Below are 21,623 nucleotides of genomic sequence, written 5' to 3' on the forward strand. Positions count from 1 at the left end.
AAGGCTCTTAGCACAGCGCCTGGCACATAATAGGTGCTATAAACACGTTATCATCAACATTTTAAAAAGTGCGTCCTGTATCCATATTCCCACCCAAGGCTGGTTGTTAAATTTTTACTAGCGCAAAAGGCCGGAGCGTATTAAGGTTCCTGGCTAAAGAGCGAAGCCCTGGGGGGGAGGTGAGGGGCGAGGGAAGGTGGGGACGGAGATCACCTGGGCAGAGAAGGCGGCTCCCAGTTCCGGGGCCAGAGACAGCCTCAGGGCTTCACACCAACTCGCCCCGCCCCTCCTTCTTCCGTCTCCTTAGCGCCACACTCGCCCTCCCCAAGATGGCGCCGGCCAGCGGCCGCGTTGTTTTACGACACTGTCGGGAAAGCCACCTCCGCCCCGCTTTACGGCCAAACCGGAAAGATCGTTTCCGCCGGGATTTGACTGCTCGGAAGGAGAGGAAGGGAGAGAGACCCCCTGGCTCGGGGCTTCGGCGCTCAGGCGCTGCCGGGCCTTGCGGGGCTTCCGTGACCATGGACCGCAGGAAGAAGCCGCTGGACGTCACGGCCTCCTCGGTGAGTGCGCCGCGCTCGGGCGGCCCCCGCCCCGGACCTCGGGGACCCCATGGGCCCCCCCACCCCCGGGGGAGCCTGTTAGAGGGGGAAGCTCCGGGCAGAGCATGGAAAGAAGCGTGTGACCTCGCCGGGCCTGAGTTTCCCCATCTGTAAGATGAGGCGTTTGGACCCGACCGGGGGTTCTTGTATCGCGGACGCCCCCTTGGGCAGTCTGGGGAAGCCTGTGCACCCCTTCTCCGAACAACGTCCTTAAATACATAGAACAAAACGCACAGGAAACCACTTGTACGGAAATGCAGTTATCACACTATTGAAAACAAGTTCCGGGCTCCAGGCTGAGAACCCCCGGACTAGGGGTCCCCGAGGGCCTTCCTGGCTCCAAGCCGGGTGCCCGCCAAACCCCCCATCATTGATCGAATCCCTGCACCCCCAACACACCCGGGGGTGCCCCCCTGCACTTCTCCAAAGGACCCTCCCCCTTCCTTAATGCCCCACTCACATTCCTCCCTTTAGCCTCCCATTTGGGACCCCGTAATCTCCCCCAGCCTCTCTCGGTGGTCTCTTCTCCCATTCCTGGATACAGCTTCCTCTTGTCTGAGCTACGCCTGCGTCCGCACAGGAGCAGATGGATAGCCTTGTCATTGCCCAGTCTGGTCTCCTTGTAACTGGTGATCCTTGTCTTCTGGACACTCTCCCCTGTCTGGGTTTTCGTGACTGTTTTCTCCTAGCTCTCCTTCTCAGTCTCCTCTACTGGATCTTCCATTTCATGCCCCCGAAGGTCTCTCCTTGACCCACTTCTCCCCTTACACTGTCTTATTTGCTGATCTCATCTATGGGTTCAGTGATCGTCTCTGAAGATGATTGTCAGATGTATTTATCCAGCCCTAACCTCTCTCCTGACCTCCAGTTTTCACTGTGGAGTCTGTCTTTAGTTTGTCTTGTGATAGGAAATGTAAAAGTTCTATCTTAAGCCATAGGCAGGAGCTATTTTCTTGCCCCTTGGGCTCCTAGATCTAGTTGTTCTCAGGTCTCATTTTTTGCTGGATTTGGCCAGACTTCATTTTTCAGAGGTTAGGAGTTAACCACGCCAAAGACTGCTGCCAGCTTCTTTCTCCCTCCCTGGTCCTTGGGTCCAGATCCTTGGGTGCCTCTCACCTCAGTCATCAAAGGCCTTGGTAGGATCCTTGAGGAAAAGTCAGATTTTCACTAGGGTGGCAGCACATTGGGCAGATCTTTGAGGAAGTATTTACACAAAGATATAGATGGGAGCAAAATGGAATAAGAAGGTCGAGATGAATTGAAGCATTGAAGAAAGTCTTCACTTCAGTGAGGTCACAGATCCTTTGAGATATCGATAGTGGGAAGCATGTAAAACACTTCAGTGGGCTCTAATTTTGTCTGTATGGGTTTTGTATAGTATGGTATTTGTGTGGTATTTCTATATGGTGTTGACTTCACTCATACATGTAGCAGAGCAGCCTGCCTGGAACATTGATTACACAGTCTTTGAGGGTTTCCACAGCTAAGAACATTTAACCTTTCCAAACTTAGCTAGGCTGGACCTTGGGCAACAGTCCTTCCATTACCTAGGATGGACATGAAGGCTTTCCACTTTGGCACACTTTCCACATTAACTTGCTCTCTACTGACTGGCATAGCTTTGGAGAACTTAGAGGTGTCTCCATACTGTGATGAATCTCAAAGAATGGTTTAAATAGGATGGATGGCCCTGTAAATGCCTTAACATGTATTCTAGGTGTAGGCATCAGGTTGGCTTGCATCTCTGGACCCTATCCGAGCCTTCCTTAGTATTAAGAAATGGATTTCAGACACCCCAGAAGAGTGAGCGCTTCCTGAGCACAAGAACTGTGTCTCCCCTAAAATACTATAAGATGTACATTTTACTCACCAGTCTTTAAGAAGAGGTTAGATGACCACATATTGAGGATGTTGTAGGAATTTTTGTTTGTTCATTTATGGGTTGTACTAGACTGCTTCTTAAATTCTCTGACATAATTTATGATGCCTGGTCACACCATCACAGAATATCAAAGCTGGAAAGACCTCCGGAGGTCAGCTAGCCTAATCCACACCTAAAAAAGAATCTCCCTCCAACAGAACCAGTAAGGCAGGTGGCAGGGGTGGCTTATAGCCTTTACGTGAAGCTTTCCACTGAGGGGAAGTGACAGAGGGCCCCTTGAGGCCCTTTGGGATAGCCTAAGTCATTGAGAAGTTTATACTCACATGAAGCTTAAATTTGTCCCTTTGCAACTTTGACCCTATTCCTAGCTCTGCCCCCTGGGGCCAAACAGAAAAAAATCTAATCTCCATTCCATGTGATAGCCCTTCATAAACTTGAAGATGGCTCCCATGCTCCCCCTGAGTCTTCTCTAAACAACCTTGGTGTCTTCAGCGGCTCCTCCATCACATGGATTCAATGCCTTTCATCATTCTCATTGTCCTCTTTGTGGATTCTCTAGTTTTTCAATACCCTTCTTAAACCCTGGTGCCTAAAACTGAACAGGGTGCTTTAAATGGGATCTGAAGGGGCCAGCGTACAGTAGGGTTATCGTCCTTTTCCTCTCTTCATGCCCCAGATCCCATTGGCTTTTTTTTTTCAGCCAAAAAAGCAATAGGGAGCCACTGGGATTTATTGAATAACAGGGACGTCATGATCATACCAACACTTTAGGAAAATCCCTTTGGCAGCTAAGTGGAGAATGGATTATATGGCGGGGAGAGACTGGAGGCAAATGACAAATGTAAAGGGCCATTGCAATAGCCCAGGCACGTGGTGGTGAGGGTCTGAAACGAGGTAGCAACTGTGTGAGTATAGAGAAGGAAATGCCCAAGAGAGATATTGGAGAAAAAGAAGTGACAAGATCGGGCAATCGATTGAGTGTGTTGGGGGAATGAGAGACAGGAGTTGGGGTGGGCTTCAACCTTAATGGGAAAGTTGGGGAAAAGGTAGAGCTTGAGGGGAAAAAGAAGTTCTATTTTTATCGCATGAGTTTGAGATGCCAATAGAAATCCAGTTCTAAATGTCCAAATGGCAGCTGGCCGTATGGGAGTGATACTTGGGAGAAAGAGAGACTAAGGGTGGATAAAAAGGTCTGGGAATCATCTCCATAAAGATAATAATCGAACTGGTGGGAGATAAGATAATATACAGAGAAAAGAGAAGAGGACCCAGGACAGAACCTTGGGTGATACCTGCCATAGGCATGACATGGATGGCAGTCTGGCAAAAGAAACCAAGATGAAGGGGGCAGCTAGGTGGTGCAGTGAGTACAGCACCAGCCCTGGAGTCAGGAGGATCTGAGTTCAAATGTGGCCTCACACACTTGACACACTTACTAGCTGTGTGACCTTGGGCAAGTCACTTAACCCCAATTGCCCTGCCTTCCCCCTCCAAAAAAAAAAAAAACAGAGAGAGAGAGACTAAGACTGAGCAGTCAGACAGGTAGATCAAAGAGAGGGCAGTCATGAAAACCCAAAGAAGAGAGGGTGGTTAACCATGTCAAGTGCTATAGCCTTTGATTTTGGGAAAGCCAGACCTCTGAAGAGTAGAGTCTAGACAATCTCCACAAAACTCAGCCCAGTAAACAGGTAGGAATGGTTCTGGGTTCCTGCATATAGTCTGATTGATAGATTCTTACAGTTTGATATTGGGAAATAGACTCTGGAAAATGAAAGAGTTGGACTAAATTACCTCACCATTCCTTCCCAACTCTAAATCTTGTGATCCTTTCTAAGTGTCATTTAGAGGTATGTTTATGCCCTTGTGATTGAAAAATTTGTTTTAGGGAAGGCACAGAGGAAAAGATGAAAGCTTAACATCTATTAAGGAAAATTAAATTCAGAAAATGAAACTGTCTTTTACTCTGGAAAATGACATTAGGGATATTTTTTCCAAAATAGGAAATGATTGTCTAGATAAGAAAAAAACTTTTCTGAAGCTCATAAGGGTAGGCTAAAGATACAGATGAAGGTAGAAAGGCAAGAGAACATGGAATCCTCTAAGTCCTGGAAAGGACCTTAGAGATCATCTTGTTTAATCCCCTTATTTTACAGAACTGAAGCCCAAAATGTCATGTGTCTTGCGTGAGGTCACAGAGCTATTTAGCGGTGGCACCAAAAAGTTGAAACCTGGGTCTTCTGATTATCCAACTCTCTATACTACTATGTTATCTCTATTAGCCATCAGAGATCTCTTTATTAGCCACTCTAAAGTGTATTGACTACATTGACATGGTTTAAATATTTTGATAATGTTAATGTTTGATAATGTTAAATGTTTTGATAATGTTATCACTCCTCTCATCAGTGTCTTTTTTCCACTGTGGAGAACACAACTATCCACACCCTCTCCTATGTGATTCTCATTTATGTTTACATTCTTCCACAAATCATCTGAAGAGCATCTGCCTTAGAATGCATTAGAGGCTGTCCTTTGGATGTTTTAGCCTGTAATGAGTACTAGTGCAACATTTGGGTGTCCCACGATCTCAGAGCATGTTGTTGTATACAAAGAGCAGGCCTCCAGGAGCCAGGAAGGCCTCTGTTCACATTCTGCCTCCACCACATACAGGCTGTGGGCAAGTCCCTTAACTTCTCTGTGCTCGAGGCAATTCTGGGACTAGAAGTTGAAGCAAAGATACCAGTTTGCGCTGGTAGAGGGAGTTTCTTCATCTGGGATTCCTCATATCAATGAAATCTGAGCTTCTGTTCCTTTTCCTACATTTGCTGGATGAAATGTGTTATGCCATTCTTAGGCATAAGTTGTCACTGGTAATGTGATGTAGCCATGGATTTCTCCATTGTCTTTTGGGATTCTTCAGAGAGCATGGTTTTCCATGATTTAAAGCCATGGAGAATCACAAGGACAGGATGATTTTTAAAAATTGTGGCTGGTACAATTTGTTTTTCTGTCACTTTCATATATTCATTTCTGAATACTTCTCTCTTCTGCGTATGGCAAGTTACCCTTTTTAACAAAGAATTTTAAAGGGGGCGGGGAGAGGTGCAGGGAAGCTGTTCAGCAAAACGAGCGTATTACCCGAGGTTGATGATATATGTGATGTTCCTCACTCGTAGCGCCCCCCACCTCGGCAGGGCTCCAGGTCAGTCATTGTTTGTTCTGCATTCAGTTTTGTTGTTATTCGTTCCTTTTACATTCTGGTTTCCTTCCTATCTGTGTCTCCTGGCTCTATCTTCTTCACTTGGTACCAGTTGAAATAAGTGTTCCTGTGTTTCTCTGAATTTTCATCATTTCTTACAGTACAGTAATACTTTGTTACATTCATTTGCCACAGTTCGTTTAGCCTTTCTTTAATTTCTGGGCATCTACTTTGTTTCTGGTTCTTTGCTACTACAGAAAGTTCTGCTCTGAATATTTTGTTGCACATAGGATCTTTCTTTGTGTCTTTGACCTTGGAATATATACCAACTAGCGAGATCTCTGGATCAAAGAGTGTGGACCTTTCATCACTTCTTTAGCGTAATGCCCAAGTGTCTTCCCCTGTTGTTGAGTCACTTCTTAGCTCCACCTGCAGTGTATGGAATGTGTTTGTTTTTCTACAATGTCAATGTAAACTCCATCTTTTGTCATTTTTATCAACTTGCCAAGTATGCAGTTGTTCTGATTTTCATTTCTCTTGTTCATTAGTGATTTGGAGCACTCTTTCCTATAATTGTTAATAGTTTGTGATTTGAGAACATTATTATTAAGTTGAGTTTTTGTGTTAGAGAGCTTCAGAGATCTTTCAGAGTGCTACCCAGGTTCCTAAAGGCAACCTGATCTACCAGGTCTTCTCCTCTTACTCAGTTTGTCCAAGATACATGTACTAATGGACTGACTCAATGAGCTGTCCATGTAACTGCATACCTATTATATGGGCAATATACATTCCTCATCCCCTTGGGTTATCACCCATAAGTTAACGGTGATTGCTTTTTCTTTTAGTTAGTAGACCTCAAGGCCGAACTTTTCCGAAAACAAGAAGAATTCAAACAAGAAAAACTTCTCAAAGACGCTGGAGTTCCAGGGAAACCAAAATCAACCAACAAGGTAGAAATACAATATTTATTAATTACCTGTAGGCATAAAATTTTTCATAACAATAGATATCATCTCCTGAATGGTAGAATACAATGTCTATTCATGTGTTTTCTTATCAATGAATATCTCTAACATAACTCCAGAGGAAAAAAATCCATTTGCGTCATTATACTGGATAGATACCAATGGGAACAGCAAAATAACAGGAATGTAATGAGGAAGGCTCTAAAAGCTGTTAATGGCTTCAGATTTTAGTGGTTTAACTTCATTTATGTTGTTAACTATAGTTATACAATGAACATTGTTCTTCAGATATGTCGTTTTCTAAAATTAGAGCACTCAGTGAAGCTGTAATTAGGGAATAGATGAATGCTACTAGTGGTACTATGTGACTGTATAGCATTTGTTGTTAGCACACCCATGACTGAGCTCCCACTGTATCCGGCATCATAAGGAGGTTTCGTATTCCATTGACTAGTTATTTACAAGTTGTCCTTCTCTGGCTAATAAGTAGCGCTGTTACTGACAGTCATATGTTGGTTTTATTTTGGTTTGTTGTTGTTTTAATTCCCCAGAAACCAAGTATCTGGAACAAACAGAATGTTGGTGTTTCAGAACGGGCTGAAAAAGATGCCGAACAGAAAATCGAGGAGCAAAAGACATTAGACAAATCAAGGTAATGTTAAGCCCCAGGAAATGTGTCTTTTCATCACTGAGATATTTAACTGTAGCCTTTAGGCAAAGTAATATCTAAATCACGCCAGTAAAATGGGGGTCTCCAAGAACAAGGAGATTCTTTTGGTTGCTCCCTAAATTTTCCTACCCTTGAAATGAGCATCGTTCAGTTTTAGTTCCCTGGTCCAGTATAGTTGTGGCAAAAGACTGGATCACCTGTCCCACCTGGTCCTGCTGACTCCTGCAAAAAAATAAGCCTTACCAGAACTAACAGACAGAACAGCCATTTCTTGGATAAAATGCAAGTGAGTTGTCTGGTTGTATGCCGTAGTCTATAAACAGTGCTGGACTAAGAAGTCAGGACCACCAACCTGGCTCCTCCTGGCTTTGTGACTCCAGGCAAGTCACCTTACCTTCTCTGAGCCTCAGTTTACTCACTTGTAAAATGAGGATAATGACACCTATGATGTACTTAACCTCACAGCAGGGTCATGAGGATCAGGTGATATCATGTCTATAAAGTGCTTTACACACTATGCAGTGATCGATACATGGCAACTCTTGTTAAAATTATTATTTGTAGTAGTAGTAGTAGATGATTGCTCATGTCAAAAGAGTGTGCTTTATAATAATATAAACACCAGTGTGATGAGACATCAGCCCACAGGTGGCCTGGGCGTAGCTCCCTAGCGGTTGAGGCTACACTGTGAGTGTCGCATTCTATTAAGAAGGCTTGGTGCTTTCTTGCTAGTGTGTCTGTGGCCACTTTTTCTGAAAGGTGCAGATAGAAAGCCTTTTATTCTTAGGGTTTGGAAACTTCTCACCTCCTTGACATTTAATGCCAGTTCTAGTTTGGCATCTTTAGTAACTGAATTGGTTTTAGTTTTATGGTTGAAAGTACTCTTTTTTTAACACTTGTTTCTTCTTTTTAGGGAAAAATTAGAAGAGAAAGCCAAATTGTATGAACAAATGACTAAAGGAGACTTCTTAGGTGAATATTCAACTAAGAGATGCTGATGTGTTTCTAATTCTGTCTTTTCACTTAGAGCTTTATTGAATTATGTATTTTGTTTTCCAACCACAGTAATAATGGGGAAGAAAGCTGCCAAATGTTCATAAATCCAGCTGACTTCCATTATTTGCCTTGTTCTACACATGTACAACAGAAAAGGAATTTAATCAAATCATCACTATTTATTCAGCTCTGCTTCCATGCATGCAGTCAATCAACAAGTCCCTACTGTGTGCTGGGCACTGTGATGGGAACTGGGGACACAAGTACAAAGAAGGAAATAGTTCTGGCTCTGATGGGAGCTTCCGCTGTGCCAGACACTATGTCAAATTCTGGGAAAGCTTCGGCACAGTACTTCTGTTGGCCTTTATTTCTCCTAGCCCTTTTTGTTATTCATAGTAGTCTTTGAATAAATATTCCTGTGACTCTTTTTTAAACCTTAAATTTAATATAGCAAAATCTCACCTAAAACATTTTAATGAATTTGTTTATGAAATAGGCCAGTGAGGTCTACCACATAGCAGGTGACATGCTTCTCCCCACTCACATTGAGAATGTGTTGCACAGATGTTATCGATCTCCCCCAGACTGGTGCTGGCCTACGTTGGTTTGTCTGTCATAAATAGAGAAAGCTGATTCTGTTTTCTGCCCTCTGTCATTGGCCCAGTGCTTCTCTGAAAAACTTAACCGTTGTATTCTCTAGCCAATGACATTCTCACTGGGCATAGATCCTCCAAGAGTCAGTCTTCATTGACAGGACAGTGGGGAGCTGTGGAATCTTGAAAGGCCTTTTCTTCGGTTCGTTTTAAACAGAAGTGGAATTGACAGCTAGCAGTCAGCCTGTGTCTTTGTAAGAGCACACAAGGAAAGGTTCAGGCATCGTCTGATGAAGCTGTCAAGGGAAATGTCAGCTACCGTGGAGAAGAATGGGACAGTTTTGTATTGATTTCTTACTCAGTGTGTTCTTTGATGTCAAATATCTAAAAATTGATTTTTTTTCTCTCAGATGAAGAAACAGAAGATATGTACCTTGTGGATTTCACGCAGAAGATCATAGACAAACGAAAAGAAATACAGGCCCTAAACCTGAACAAAGAATCTAAAAAGACTGCCGAGAAGGAGGAAGACAGAGATGAAGGTCTTTCTGAAGCTGATATCCCACCTCCTCAAGACCCCAGTGAAGAATGGTTTGTAGTATTTATGTACTCATGTCTCATTATGTCAGATTCACTTTTTTCCCTTTCTTCTTGTGATGTACTCTCAAAACATCATGGCTTTCATTTTCATTGCTACCTTACTCTCCCTTCTTAACTTTTTTCACTTTAAGTGATATTAAGACCAGAATGGGTTATTACAGAGGTGAACATGGTTTTTTTATGAATGTCTTCTTGTATCTTCCACAATGCATTATTTGGCTTTCTACAGCAGTTTAGCACCCCCAAAACTGTGTTTTGAAGAACAAAGCAAGTCCAAATGTGATATTCGGTCAGAACTAGACTGTTCTGGACTGTTTCTTCTGCTACAGATTAGGACTGATGTCTGTGCTGCTTTATTTCTGTTCTTTATTGAGCTATCAGCATTAGCAGATATTTTGGCCAGAGTATGAATGTTGGCTGCAATAAATACCCAGTTATGAAATATTCTGGTATATATCAGTCCTTGTAGAACTTAAATGAAAGCTTTTTTAAAAAAAACTGAAAATGGATCAGAAACTACATTCTTTTTTTCTTAATAATGTTAAGTTCACTTAGGTTTGCTTAAAAAAAAAAAACCACTGTAATTCACATGAATGTAAACAGTTATCCCTTACTATTTAAATGATCCTGAATTTTACCTTCCTGGTGTTTTCCTTACATTGATATAAAAACACAAGTTTAATGTTTTGTCTCGGTGGGGATGTTGATGTTTCAAGGTACTCTGTCGGTTAAACTCCAGAAAACATTATCTTTGCCTAAAGAGCTGCTCAAAACAGGTTCACGCTGTCCCAACAAGAAGTACCATGGGGGAAACCCCAGCCTGGAGTGTTGTCCCCACTCTTCCTCGCTTACTTGATCTTACTCTGTAATCCTCTTCTGGAACCATTTTGCCCAGACCTGTCCTCCTTGTCTCTACCTCCCAGCCTCTGTCCCTCTCTCCTTCCTCTCTCTTCTCATGACTGACAGCACTTAACTGTGCTAACACTCATTCCATCCCTAGGTCTCTTACTTGTCTTTTCACATGCATATGCTTCATCTCCTCTTCTAGATTATAAGCTTCTTGAGGACAGGCGCAGTTTCCTATCTTCCTGTGCCCATCAGTACCTTGCACAATCAGGATTTCTTTATTGAACAGTTGGCTTAACTGGTAGCTATTGAACTTCCATACTCCTGGAAACTTTGTTTTCCACAACTTCTTCAGCAATGACATTCATCACGGAAGCCTCATCTCTTTTGAAAGGTTTAATGTCATTGTTCTTTTATTAATGCCATATGATCACAAGCAATTTTTCAGTGATCTGAAGAGTTTGGGGGACAATTGAAGGTGTCGCATGCCACCATATGGTGAAAGGGGCTGCTTTTCCAGCATTTCTTAATGCTTTTTGTTTTTAAATTAAGCTCTAGCATTCTAATTGCTCATAAAAAGTACTCTGTAGTTAAGTTCCAGGTGGTGGATAATCTTTCAGCAGTGATACTGTAAATAATGATGAAGGCCATCTGGCGAGATATTTTTTTTCCCCTTTCAATTTATTCATTAAAAGAGGAAACTGCTTAGACAGTTAGAGGTTTTATTTCTTGTAGTAATCAGCTTAGGACTGCAGTGATGAATTCCCAGGCACTCCGTCTTTAATTTCATGGTTTGAATATTGAGATCTCAATCTGTGTATTTGCTTTCATCGTGTTTGGAAGGAAGAACATTTCCAGCATTCAAAGCTGCGTCTTTAAGTATGCACATGGGCATGACTTTTTAATCAGTCAGCATCTCTGCAAGTATTTATTGAGGTCTTTCCCTGGTGTAATGGAAGAAGCCCAAGATTAGGTCTCAAAAGACCCAGGTCCCAGTCCTGACTGTCCCTATCAGCCTTGTGACCTTTGACAAACCACTGAACTACTGGGCATCCATTTCCTTCTTGGGAAATTGAGGAGGGACTAGAATCTGGTCACTGGGTGATCCCAGAGCCCTCCCAGCATTTACGTTCTGGAGCTCTTTACTGTATCCCCCTGCTAATCTTGGATGTATAGGAATGGACCTGGGATTTCATCAGAATCAAGGTGATGAAACTCCTTTTTCACCTGCTCTGAAACTTGAAGTTGTGGAGAGTTTCCTACAGCCCTGAGAAGTTTAAGTGACTTAGCCAAGATAACACTGCCAGTGTGTGTCTGAGGTGGTGCTTGAACCCTAGCTCCAGCCACTGTTGCAGACGACCGCTATGTGTCTCTGCTGAGATGTAGAACACAGGTGTCACATGAGATTAGGAGGCAGCTTGGGGCAAGGGAAAGAATTCCAGTTCTGGAGTGAAAGGACCTGGGTTCAAATCCAACCTCCAATAACTGTCTGGGTGACCTTTGGCAAGTCACCTCAACTCCTTTGGCCCTGGTGTCTGTATCTATAAAATGAGGAAGATAGATCAGATCTCCTCTGAGGTCCTGCCTGGCCCTGGACCTGTGCTTCTAGAGAATCTTTGCCCTTAAGGAATCTACAGTCTTTTAAAATTCTCTTTTTAATTCTGTCAGTCACACCATAATCAGTCACTAGATTAATGTTTTCAGGGAAGGTCAGTTTGGGCCAGACCAGGAGTCAGGAGACCTGGATTCTAGCACCAACTTTCCACTAACAACTATGTGGTTTGGGGCAAGTCTTCATCTCTTAAATAAGAAAGTTTGACTTGGTGATCTCTTCAGATCAGCTTTGGTATTCTGTGTATCAATTGTGCATTGACCAGATTGTGCAAAAAAGAAATTATCTGTTCCATTTTGTCTTGTGTTTTCCCTTCCATAATCTTAAAAACTTTTAAAATTGGGCAAAAATAAGAAAACGGAACCAGCACCAAAGGGGGATACAAGGATTAGTTATCCAGGAACTTTTTACGGAGTACCACTTTTCGATGTCACAACTTAAAAATAATTTAAAAAAAAAAAACCCTTGCCTTGTAAAAATCGAAAAGTCTAAGGGGAACAGTGCTAATTCAGCAATAATCATTAAACCCCTCTTTGTAGCACTATTTAAAGCACTCCCCTCACAACAACCCTGTGCAGTTGCTAATGCAAGTGTTACTCCCCTTTTATAGATAGAGGAACAGACTCTGAGAGATGCAGTGACTCCCATCTCCTGAGTCTCTCCACTGTAGGGAAGAACAGGGATGAAAACTGCAATAAGCTGGTTGAAAACTCAGGGATATAGAATAACTTAAACAAGTGAATATGGCATAGTTTAGGAAATTGATGTCCAACTCAAGACTATGCTCGAGCAGTCTGGAACTATGGTGATATTTGTTAGAAATCAGAGCTGAAAAAGACCTGATTCGATAAAATTTCTAAACGTGAGGTTAGTATATAATAAATCTGCTATGGGTCAACTTTAAAGGTTGTTTGTTTGTTTATATTCTCTTTATTTGTAATCAGTAAGTTAAAATGTTCTTTAGCCAGCTTTATTCTTCACTGCACTAACTTCCTGCTTTAGCAAAGCATAAACCTGAGCTTACAGATCCTTCTTGACATTTCTTTTCTCTCCTTTCAGGGTCGATTATGTGGATTCTTTAGGCCGTTCTAGACGATGTATGAAGAAGGATTTGCCAAGCCTGTTAGAAATGGATAAAAATCTTAAAGGAAAGCCGTAAGTGTGCATCAAAGAACTCTATCCTGCCTTGGTGTCATGGTGGTCCTGGCATATAGATGCAGCTCTGTTAGAATGGAGTGTTTCTGATATTTCATGAGCCAGAGATCCTCCTTCAGCCTCACAGACCTGCCATACAGCACACAGTGCTCTAGAGTGATGCCAGGTGACCTCAGGAGGGGCATGTGCCCTCCGAGCCTTCAAAGGCTCCTCCTCTATGGAGCCTCATGGCTCAGGGCCCTTCCAGCTCCAAACCTGTGTCTTTTCGCATTAAGTCTATGATGCTGTCATCTCACAGGGTCCATGCCCTGTTTTGACATCTTTCTAAGTGAAATTCTTTCTGTGGCTTATAATTTACCATAAGAAAATGTTTCAGCTCTGAACTGTGGCACAGAAATGTTACACACAACTCATATTTGAAGATAGTCTTGCTTGTTTTCTTACTTAACTAGCTATGTTAGTGACAAAACTCTATTGTCTGAAGATATGAGAAGAGAGCTTCAGCGACAGCAGTGGGAGGAGGAAGAGAAGGAGGCCCTGAGCAGACCAGTAGGACCCGTCCACTACGAGGACATTCGAGAAAATGGTAGCGTTGGTTTTCTTGACCTTTGTCATCTTGAACTAAAGGTGGTGAACGGGACGAGGCCGGGCATGGGAGAGGGAGAAAGTAGGGTTGATAAATAGTTGTAATGAAGACAGTTAGTGTCCTGTTCACTTTTTTACCCTTAAAAAGTGATCGGGTAGTTTTTTTAGAAAATCTTTCAATCAGAGAGAAGCCTGTGGACTCGTAGTCCAAGGTAAAAGGGAAAGTTCCATGGTTGGAAATTAATAATTGGTCTACATTTTACCTCTTAGTTTTTGACAAGCAATATTAATATTGGATTTAAAATTTTATTTTTCTGTTTTTTGTCTTTACTTGGGCTCAGGTCTTTTCCTTTCTGGCTTTATTAGGAAACTGAGTGTTCGTGTAACTTGAACCTTGGTGTAAATCAAGGAAGCATGATCTGTTTGGTTTGTATTTATTTCAGAGGCCCGACAACTTGGTGTTGGATATTTTGCCTTTGCCCGAGATAAAACATTGAGAAACAAGCAAATGGAGACTTTAGAAATGCTTCGAGAGCAGGTATGAGGTTCAGAGCTGACAGCCAGGTTTCTGTGGGGTGTGTTTTCTCACTCTCCTGTTAGGGAATAGCAAATATCTAGTAAACTCAAAGAAAGAGCCAAAACCACAGATGCCATCGTGCGTAGATGTCCCAAGCTGCCTTATGGTTTTACATTTTCACTGCTTAAACAATTTGATGTCTAATGAGGGCACATAGGAGGCTTCCAACTTCTGTTAATATCTTTGTGAAGAGAAGCGGTTTATCCTTACCTAGAGTGATGCTTTGGGAGGAGCTGGATCAACTTCGCTCTGCTCACCTTCTGAGCTGTAACACCATGTGGCACCGTACCACTCGTCCAGCCTTGCAAGAACTTTGGCCTGCTTGTGTGGGAGTTTGAAATACTAAAATAACATTGACATTCGGAGACTTTAAGGTGACATGTAAACCAGCTGACTGGTTTGAGTTATTTTTGGAATGTGATACGTAGCTGGTGGGCAACACTAGTGACCAGATGGGGATCCAAATAATGGGAGGACAGCCCCTGCTAAAACAAGAAATTCTGTTGAGATAAGTGGCAAGTGCCCCACTGGGGCTCCTTTCTGAGCAGCTGTGTTAGTACAGGATGGCGAGGGGTCATTCACTAACTGTTCGCTTGAAAAAGACGTGGGGGCTGCCAGACAGGCACCTGGGAAAGCCCCATGGCTACTGCAGCATTAGGCTTCATCGGTAGAAGTGTCATGTCCAGAGCTGTCTGGGCTCTTGGTGCTCTTGTATCTTGCCATAGCCAGCCCTTATAGGGAGTTTGGGACCATTCTGGGCTCCACAAAGGACAGGGAACAACTAGGCAGAATTCACAGGAGGGTCACCAGGACGGGCTGGGGGAGAAAAGCCATACCACACGCTATAAGGATCAGTTTTCAGACACCTTCAAATACTTAGCTTAGGGGAGACAAGGCCTAGCAGAACTGTGACAGCTCTTTTTAAATATTTGAAGCTGTGTAATAGGGACCAGGGATTATGTAGACTCAGACGACTGGGTTCACATCCAAGCTGTGACACATCCTGGCTGTGTAGATGTGAGAAAGTTGCTTAGACCCCCTGATCCTCAGTTGTCTCGGCTGTAATTGTGGATTATATTTGAACTACCAACCTCACATGGACGTGAGAACAAAATACTTTGTACATTATAGATGTTAATTATTTGCCTTAGGAGACAATCGGGAACAATGTGTAAAGACAGATTTCAATTGGATGTAAGGAAAAACTTCTTAATTAAAGCTCTCCAAAAGTGGACACAGATATGTGTATTCTTGCACACAAATCCATGTACACATATGTCTGTGCACATATATGGATATACGCATGTATATATACATATGGACAATTCTTGTGTTAAGTGGGCCATTCCGCAGACCTCTACATAAAGCAGTTTGATACAATGTGGATTTGCCTGTGGAGCTGGGGAAGGGAGAGAGGGAAGGAGGCAGGAAGGAAGGAGGCCAGCACATAGTTCAAGGACATGTTGGGTCCAGAGACCCAGAAACAAGAGCAGGGGGAGGAACAGATGTGGGCTGAACCAGCCATGTGGGGACCCAGCTGGAACCAAGAGGAAAACCACACAGGAGCAGACCTGTGAGGACTGGACATGGACACAGACAGGAGAGGACAGATGACCTGGGGCCAAGGACAGACACATGGTACCCAGATGTGGGCCCCAGGAATAAGGCAGAGGTCTTCCCTCTCCCAGCCAGAGGTCTCAGGCCAAGCTCAGGATTCAGCAGCACTGGCAGTCTATCTGCGACCTTTCTTCTGCTTTCACTTGGAGCGTGGTTTGTTGTTGTTGTTTTTGGCAGCAAGGTAGGAGGCCACAGAGCACCAAGCCAGGGGGCAGGAGTGGAGAGAACACAGCACTGTGTAATAAAGTTAACATAGGTGGGTTTTTGGAATGCAGACTTCTTTCAGATTTCTTTACATAACCTTGAAGTTTGTATACTGCAAATTTAAGTAAAGTGAGAACTGTCTGTACAGGAGTTAGCGTACACACATACATACATACATACATACATACATGCATACATACATACATACATACATATTTCCCAGGAGAGGTCAGGTGCTTGTTAGGGCTATTGTAGAGAAAAGATCTCTTTTCAGATACATGTTACATCCTAGATGACCTCTGTGATCCCTTTGACTGAAATTTTCTGTTTTATACCTTTGCATATGAAAGTTGAGTGTGTTGATGAATAGTTTAGTTCTTTTTAGAAATTTTCAAAAGATGAAAACAGTTTTTCCACTAATAGTTTAAATGCAAGCTTCATTTTTAACACTTTTTTATCCATTTATTTAGACTACAGACCAAAGAACCAGACGAGAAAACATCAAGGAAAAGAGGAAGGCCCTGCTGGATGCCAGACTTGCAAAACTGAGGCAAAGAAAGATGAAGAAGCTCAAGGGTGACAGGCCTGAAGAAGAGACCGCAGAAGAGAACACAGGTACATCATGCTCCATATTTTTGAACTCTAAAGTGAAAAGTTTTCAGTGTTTTATTGAAACAGTTGGTTAAGTGCATGCTGTAGTTTCTCTTTCTGAGGAAAGAAACAACTTTTTTTAAGTAAATAATGCAGAAAAAAAATAAATTTGAAGGTTTGTTTAAAAAACAAGTGAGAAGGGGAATATTCTCAAACATAGCATTTAATCACTACAGGGAAAACTGACATTTTAAAATAAGGAAGTTTTAACAGTTAATATTCTTTTATAATCAACTATAAAAACCAATTTGAGTTGTGTACCCTTTAAATTTATAATTGCAGCCTGTATTTTGATTAATTCAATGTCAGATGGAAGTCATCTGTGACAGACTTTTTTACTGTCACTTTATTGTTAATTAGATGGATTAATGAGTGTGTGTGTGCGTGTGTATGTGTATGTGTTAATTAGTGTGTGTGTGAATAAATTCCATCCAGCTTGGACAAAGTTTTGGGAAAATCTTAGGAATTTCAATAGTTTTTCTGCATAGTAACAGTGACCGTGTGGGCGGAGCAGGGCGAGTTGTCCACACCTCCTGCGGCGCTGTCTGTTTTCCATATTGTCATGTTGGGGTCTGGTGAGTCCTCACAATGTTGGTGCTGTTCTGCCCTTTCTCCAAAGTGTAATAAATGAATAGAGGGAACCACAAGGGCCTTCTAGGCTCCTATCCCTTTATGGCCCTGACCCTCATGTCTTTAATTAAGGAAGGGGTAGAACCCAAAGCTGTTGGTGTCAATGAATAATTGGAGGGATTTCTGTTTTAGTTTTTAATCTTGACGTTAGTGTGTTTGATTTTTGTGAACTTTTTTCCAAAAGGACACATTCAAGCTCGCGTAACTTAAATCTTATAATAATATTGTGCTTCTACTTCCCACACCAAATAGAAGAAGAAGTGATTGGGCCTCTCCCGCCAGAACCAGAAGTGTCTCCATCTGCCCCGAGGAGCAAAGTGGAAGTCATCATCCAGGAGAGAAGAGACACCAAGCCGGGCGTCCCTTATGTCCGAGAGTGGGACAGAGGGAAAGGTGAGAAGGCTGGTCAGGGGAGTGAGCGCTTTGTGAGCCGCATGCTTCGGGCAGGGCTCACTGCGTCCCTCCAGAGGGGCTCTTGGGGATGTCTTGTCCCTGGCTGGGCTTTTCCAGAGGCTCCTGCAGCTTCACTCAGGGAGCTCGGCTGACCCTCCAGCTTGGCCTCTCCTAGTCTCAGAGACCGGCTTTGGGCCCAGAGAGCTACAAAATGAAAGCCGAAAAAGAAGAAAGGAGAAATGCTGCAAAGTTATACCATCTCAGGATGTCATTTTAGGGATCCTTTAGAATTGTTCTAATTGCTGCTGCCCTCCCGTGGCAGCAGCTCCACATAACAGTTGCTACAGCCTTTCCAATTTCACTCGCTGACCTTGGCTTTCACGAAGCTTTTGGAAGGCATCAGCATCAGGTTTAAGATTCCCAGCTCATTCATATGAACTTTGACTTCCTTTCCTTTTCTGTGGGAGATTAACTTGGACTGTGGGCCAGATTCTGGGACAGCATTCCTTCCTGGTTGGTGCCTCTGGTCAGAATTGTGTATAAAGGCCCTGAGCTCATGCAGCTTTCTTTAGTGAGAGCCTAGACCATAATGGAAGAAACTGTTAGAAATAAAAATGAAGCCTCAGAATAGACCCCTGTGTAGCCTTCAGAATACTTCTTTGCTCACAGGCAGAATTTTAGCCTGGGAAGCACCTGCCTAGTAATAATAACAGTACCGGCTTCATCCATATTCCTTCTTGCCTCAGTAGATGGCTTAATGAGTTACTGTGGCTAGTCCTCTCTTGATCCTTTCTGTTCTTGGCTAGCTTAGTCCTCTACCTCTACCTCTGCTTGGTGGGGCCTACCAGATCTTAGGCTTCCTTGTCAGGGTGTTCTCTACACTGTGATGAAGCATTGGTGTAGGACATTGGTTATCCACGCAGATAATAACACTGTATACTTTTTTATTTTTTAATAAAATTATTTTTGATGTCAAGTCATTCCAGTTATGTCTGACTCTTCATGACCCCATTTGGGGTTTTCTTGGCTGAGATACGAGACTTGCCATTTCCTTCTCCGGCTCATTTTACAGATGAGGAAATTGAGGCAAATAGATTTAATTTAATTAAGTGTCAGAGGTCAGATTTGAACTCAGGCCTTCTTGACTCCAGGCCCAGCACTCTATCCACCGCACCACCTAGCTGCCCAAAACTATTTTACTGATGCCTTTTGTTTATGCATCACCTTCATTTCAAATATCCCTTCCCCAGCCAGCTACCCCTGGTATCAGAGAGTGGAAAAAGAAAGAGAAAGACATCAGTTCTGCCAAACGAACAACGGCTGAGTCTGACAGTGTTCTGCGTTCCACAGCCCTCGTCTCCCACTCCTTGGGAGAAGGGAAGGGGACGGCGCATCAGACTCTGAGCTTCCCGAGGGCAGGGGCTGTTGTTGGCTTCCTTTGTCTTCCCAAAGCCTGGCACACAGCAAGCACTTAACAAATGCTTGCCTACTGACTCCTGTTTTCTCATCTCTCTTCTGGGCCTGTCATGGCCCAGCACTTAGTTTCCCTGTTTCTCCTTTCCTGCTTTCCACCAACACTGTTGCTGTTGGGTATTTGTCTTTCTGGCTCTGCCTCTGTTCACATAAGCCTTCCCCTGCTCCTCTCAACACTGTGAGTCTATAGCATTCATAGACCACAGTTCGTTTAGCTGTTCCCCAGCATGGGGGCATTTACTATGTTTATCCTTCAGTGCTACTACAAAGATGTGCTATGGAAGGTTTGGTGTTCCTGAGACTTGTTTTGTTAATGTTTTTCTGACACCTCTCCCCTCCTTGCTGGGGTAAGTGCCTAGCACTGGGATCCCTGGATCAAAGGGTATGGATGTTTTAGTCACTTTTCTTAACAAACCATTTTCCAGAATAGTTGGACCAGTTCTCAGCTCCACCAGCAATGTAATCAGTGTGCCTGTCCATCCAACGATGATTATTCTGTCTTGTCATCTTTCTCAGTGTGAGGTGAAACCTCCAAGTTCACAGGCCCTGCACATAGTAGGTACCTAATGAATATTGGCACATAGTAGGTGCTTAATACTTATTAACTGGCTGATAAGAACATAGATATTGAGCTCGAAGGGACCTCAGAAGCCTAGTTCTAACCCAGCCCCCTTCCTTCCTCAGAGGAGGAAGCAGAGGCCCAGGGGGGTTGGTTAAGTGACTTGCTGAAGGTCAGACAGGTAGGGGGGTGTCAGAAGTGGGATTTGAGCCCAGATTTTCTGGTGTTGCTCAGTTTTGCATTTCTCTTATCATTAATGGTTTGGAACAGTCTCTCATATTGTTAATAGTTTGCATTTCTTTTGGAATTGTCCCCATCCCTTGGGAATCCACTGGGCTCTTGGTCTTGTGCATTGGTTACCTTTACACCTTAGATATCAGACCCTCACAGATAGTAAAGACAATGGTATTTTTTCCCAACCATTCCCTTTCTTAACTTGCAATAACTTTTTTTAAATGCAAAAGGTTTTTTTTTTTTCAATTTCATGCTTTCAAAATTTATCTTTTATTTTTTGGGGGGATGTCTGTTTTCCTCACTTGAGATTTCTTCCAAGGCATAGCTGTGAGGGGGAGCCAGTCCAGTCCTTATGATGTTTTAATGAATGCCTTACATTATTATAGCGATGTGTGGTTTACAGAAATGCTGTGTAATGCATAATCTGATTAAACAAATTACGTACATTTCTGAATTCCAAAATTCCTTGTCAAATGTAAATAATTCCCTGTTAAGGTAAAGAATATTCCAAGGTCTTTGGGGAGTAAAAGAACTCTAAAAGTGTTTTTTTTTCTTTTTCCGATAGAATTTTCCTTTGGACACTGGTCAAAGAGACAGTCAGAGCTCAGGGCTGAAAGAGATCCTGAGTTCGCCCCACCATCGGATTACTTTTCGAGCCAGAACAGAACTGGTCATGTCAGCGGCCAGACTTGGAACCGATCCGCACCTTCACGTGACACCTCAGGACTTGGCTCTAGCCAGAGCAGCGAATCCTCCTCCACAACTCCCCCTGGTCGCCCAGGACGAGCCCCCAGTCCCCTTTACCAGAGTCTGGATGACATGCTGTCATATTACAAGCAAGTGACATAAGCTTACAAGTCCTTGGACAGTGGTTTCTGCTGTGCCAGCTCCCTCCTTTAAAGGAAGAACTTGACTTTAAGAACATTGATTTCCTCCCCCTTGGCCTTTCCATGGGTGGTGAGATCACCATGTTGACATTGAGGAAATGTAAGTCATGCTGTTAATGTGTAAGAGAAGGGTCAAGCAGAATTGAGACCCTAGGAATTCTGCTGCTCCCGGGCTGGACTGGTGTATCATTTTAGTTGGATTAAAGTCTATTGGAATGCTAATGGAAATATTCTCTCATATTTGAAATATCAGAACAAATTCTGACAAAGAAAATCCCTACACTTATTCCCACTGCTAATTATTCCAATTTTATCAGAGTCTAGATCATATATGATTATCTTAACAGGATTTAGCTTCCAAGTGAGTTGATTTAAGTATGTTAAGGAGAATCTTTCCCAAGATGCGGTGGTTAAGTGAGGCAGTGAGTGAATTCAATACCCAATCAGACTGTCAGCATGAGAGGATAAAGCTGCAAACACTTAGGTGAAAATAGAACAGGCAAGTCATCTAATTAGAGAGCCCTCCAGAGAGGCAGGCCCATGTCAGGCCCACGTAAGAGAGAGCTGAGTTCAAGTCTAACTTCTGACACCCCTGGTGTCAGAGGTCACTTTGCCTCTCAGTGTGTAGGCATCTCCCTAGGATTACGTGTTACAGAGGAGCTGCCAGTCTGCTTTAGTCAAGGAGTTCCTAAG

At 43.1% G+C, this 21,623-nt stretch overlaps 1 protein-coding gene across 1 annotated transcript; it reads left to right on the forward strand.

The window, feature by feature from the left end:
* Positions 1–399: 399 nt before the first annotated feature.
* CCDC174 (coiled-coil domain containing 174) lies at positions 400–21,158 on the forward strand. The gene is made up of 11 exons (XM_036737479.1): positions 400–563; positions 6,529–6,633; positions 7,200–7,300; positions 8,232–8,290; positions 9,318–9,498; positions 13,025–13,120; positions 13,573–13,706; positions 14,149–14,243; positions 16,574–16,718; positions 17,637–17,777; positions 20,609–21,158. The coding sequence occupies exons 1-11, from the start codon at positions 522–524 to the stop codon at positions 20,890–20,892; spliced, it is 1,383 nt and encodes a 460-aa protein (XP_036593374.1). The 5' UTR covers positions 400–521; the 3' UTR covers positions 20,893–21,158.
* Positions 21,159–21,623: the final 465 nt, after the last annotated feature.

The sequence above is a fragment of the Trichosurus vulpecula genome, chromosome 9, assembly GCF_011100635.1.
Source record: "Trichosurus vulpecula isolate mTriVul1 chromosome 9, mTriVul1.pri, whole genome shotgun sequence".
NCBI lineage: Eukaryota > Metazoa > Chordata > Mammalia > Diprotodontia > Phalangeridae > Trichosurus > Trichosurus vulpecula.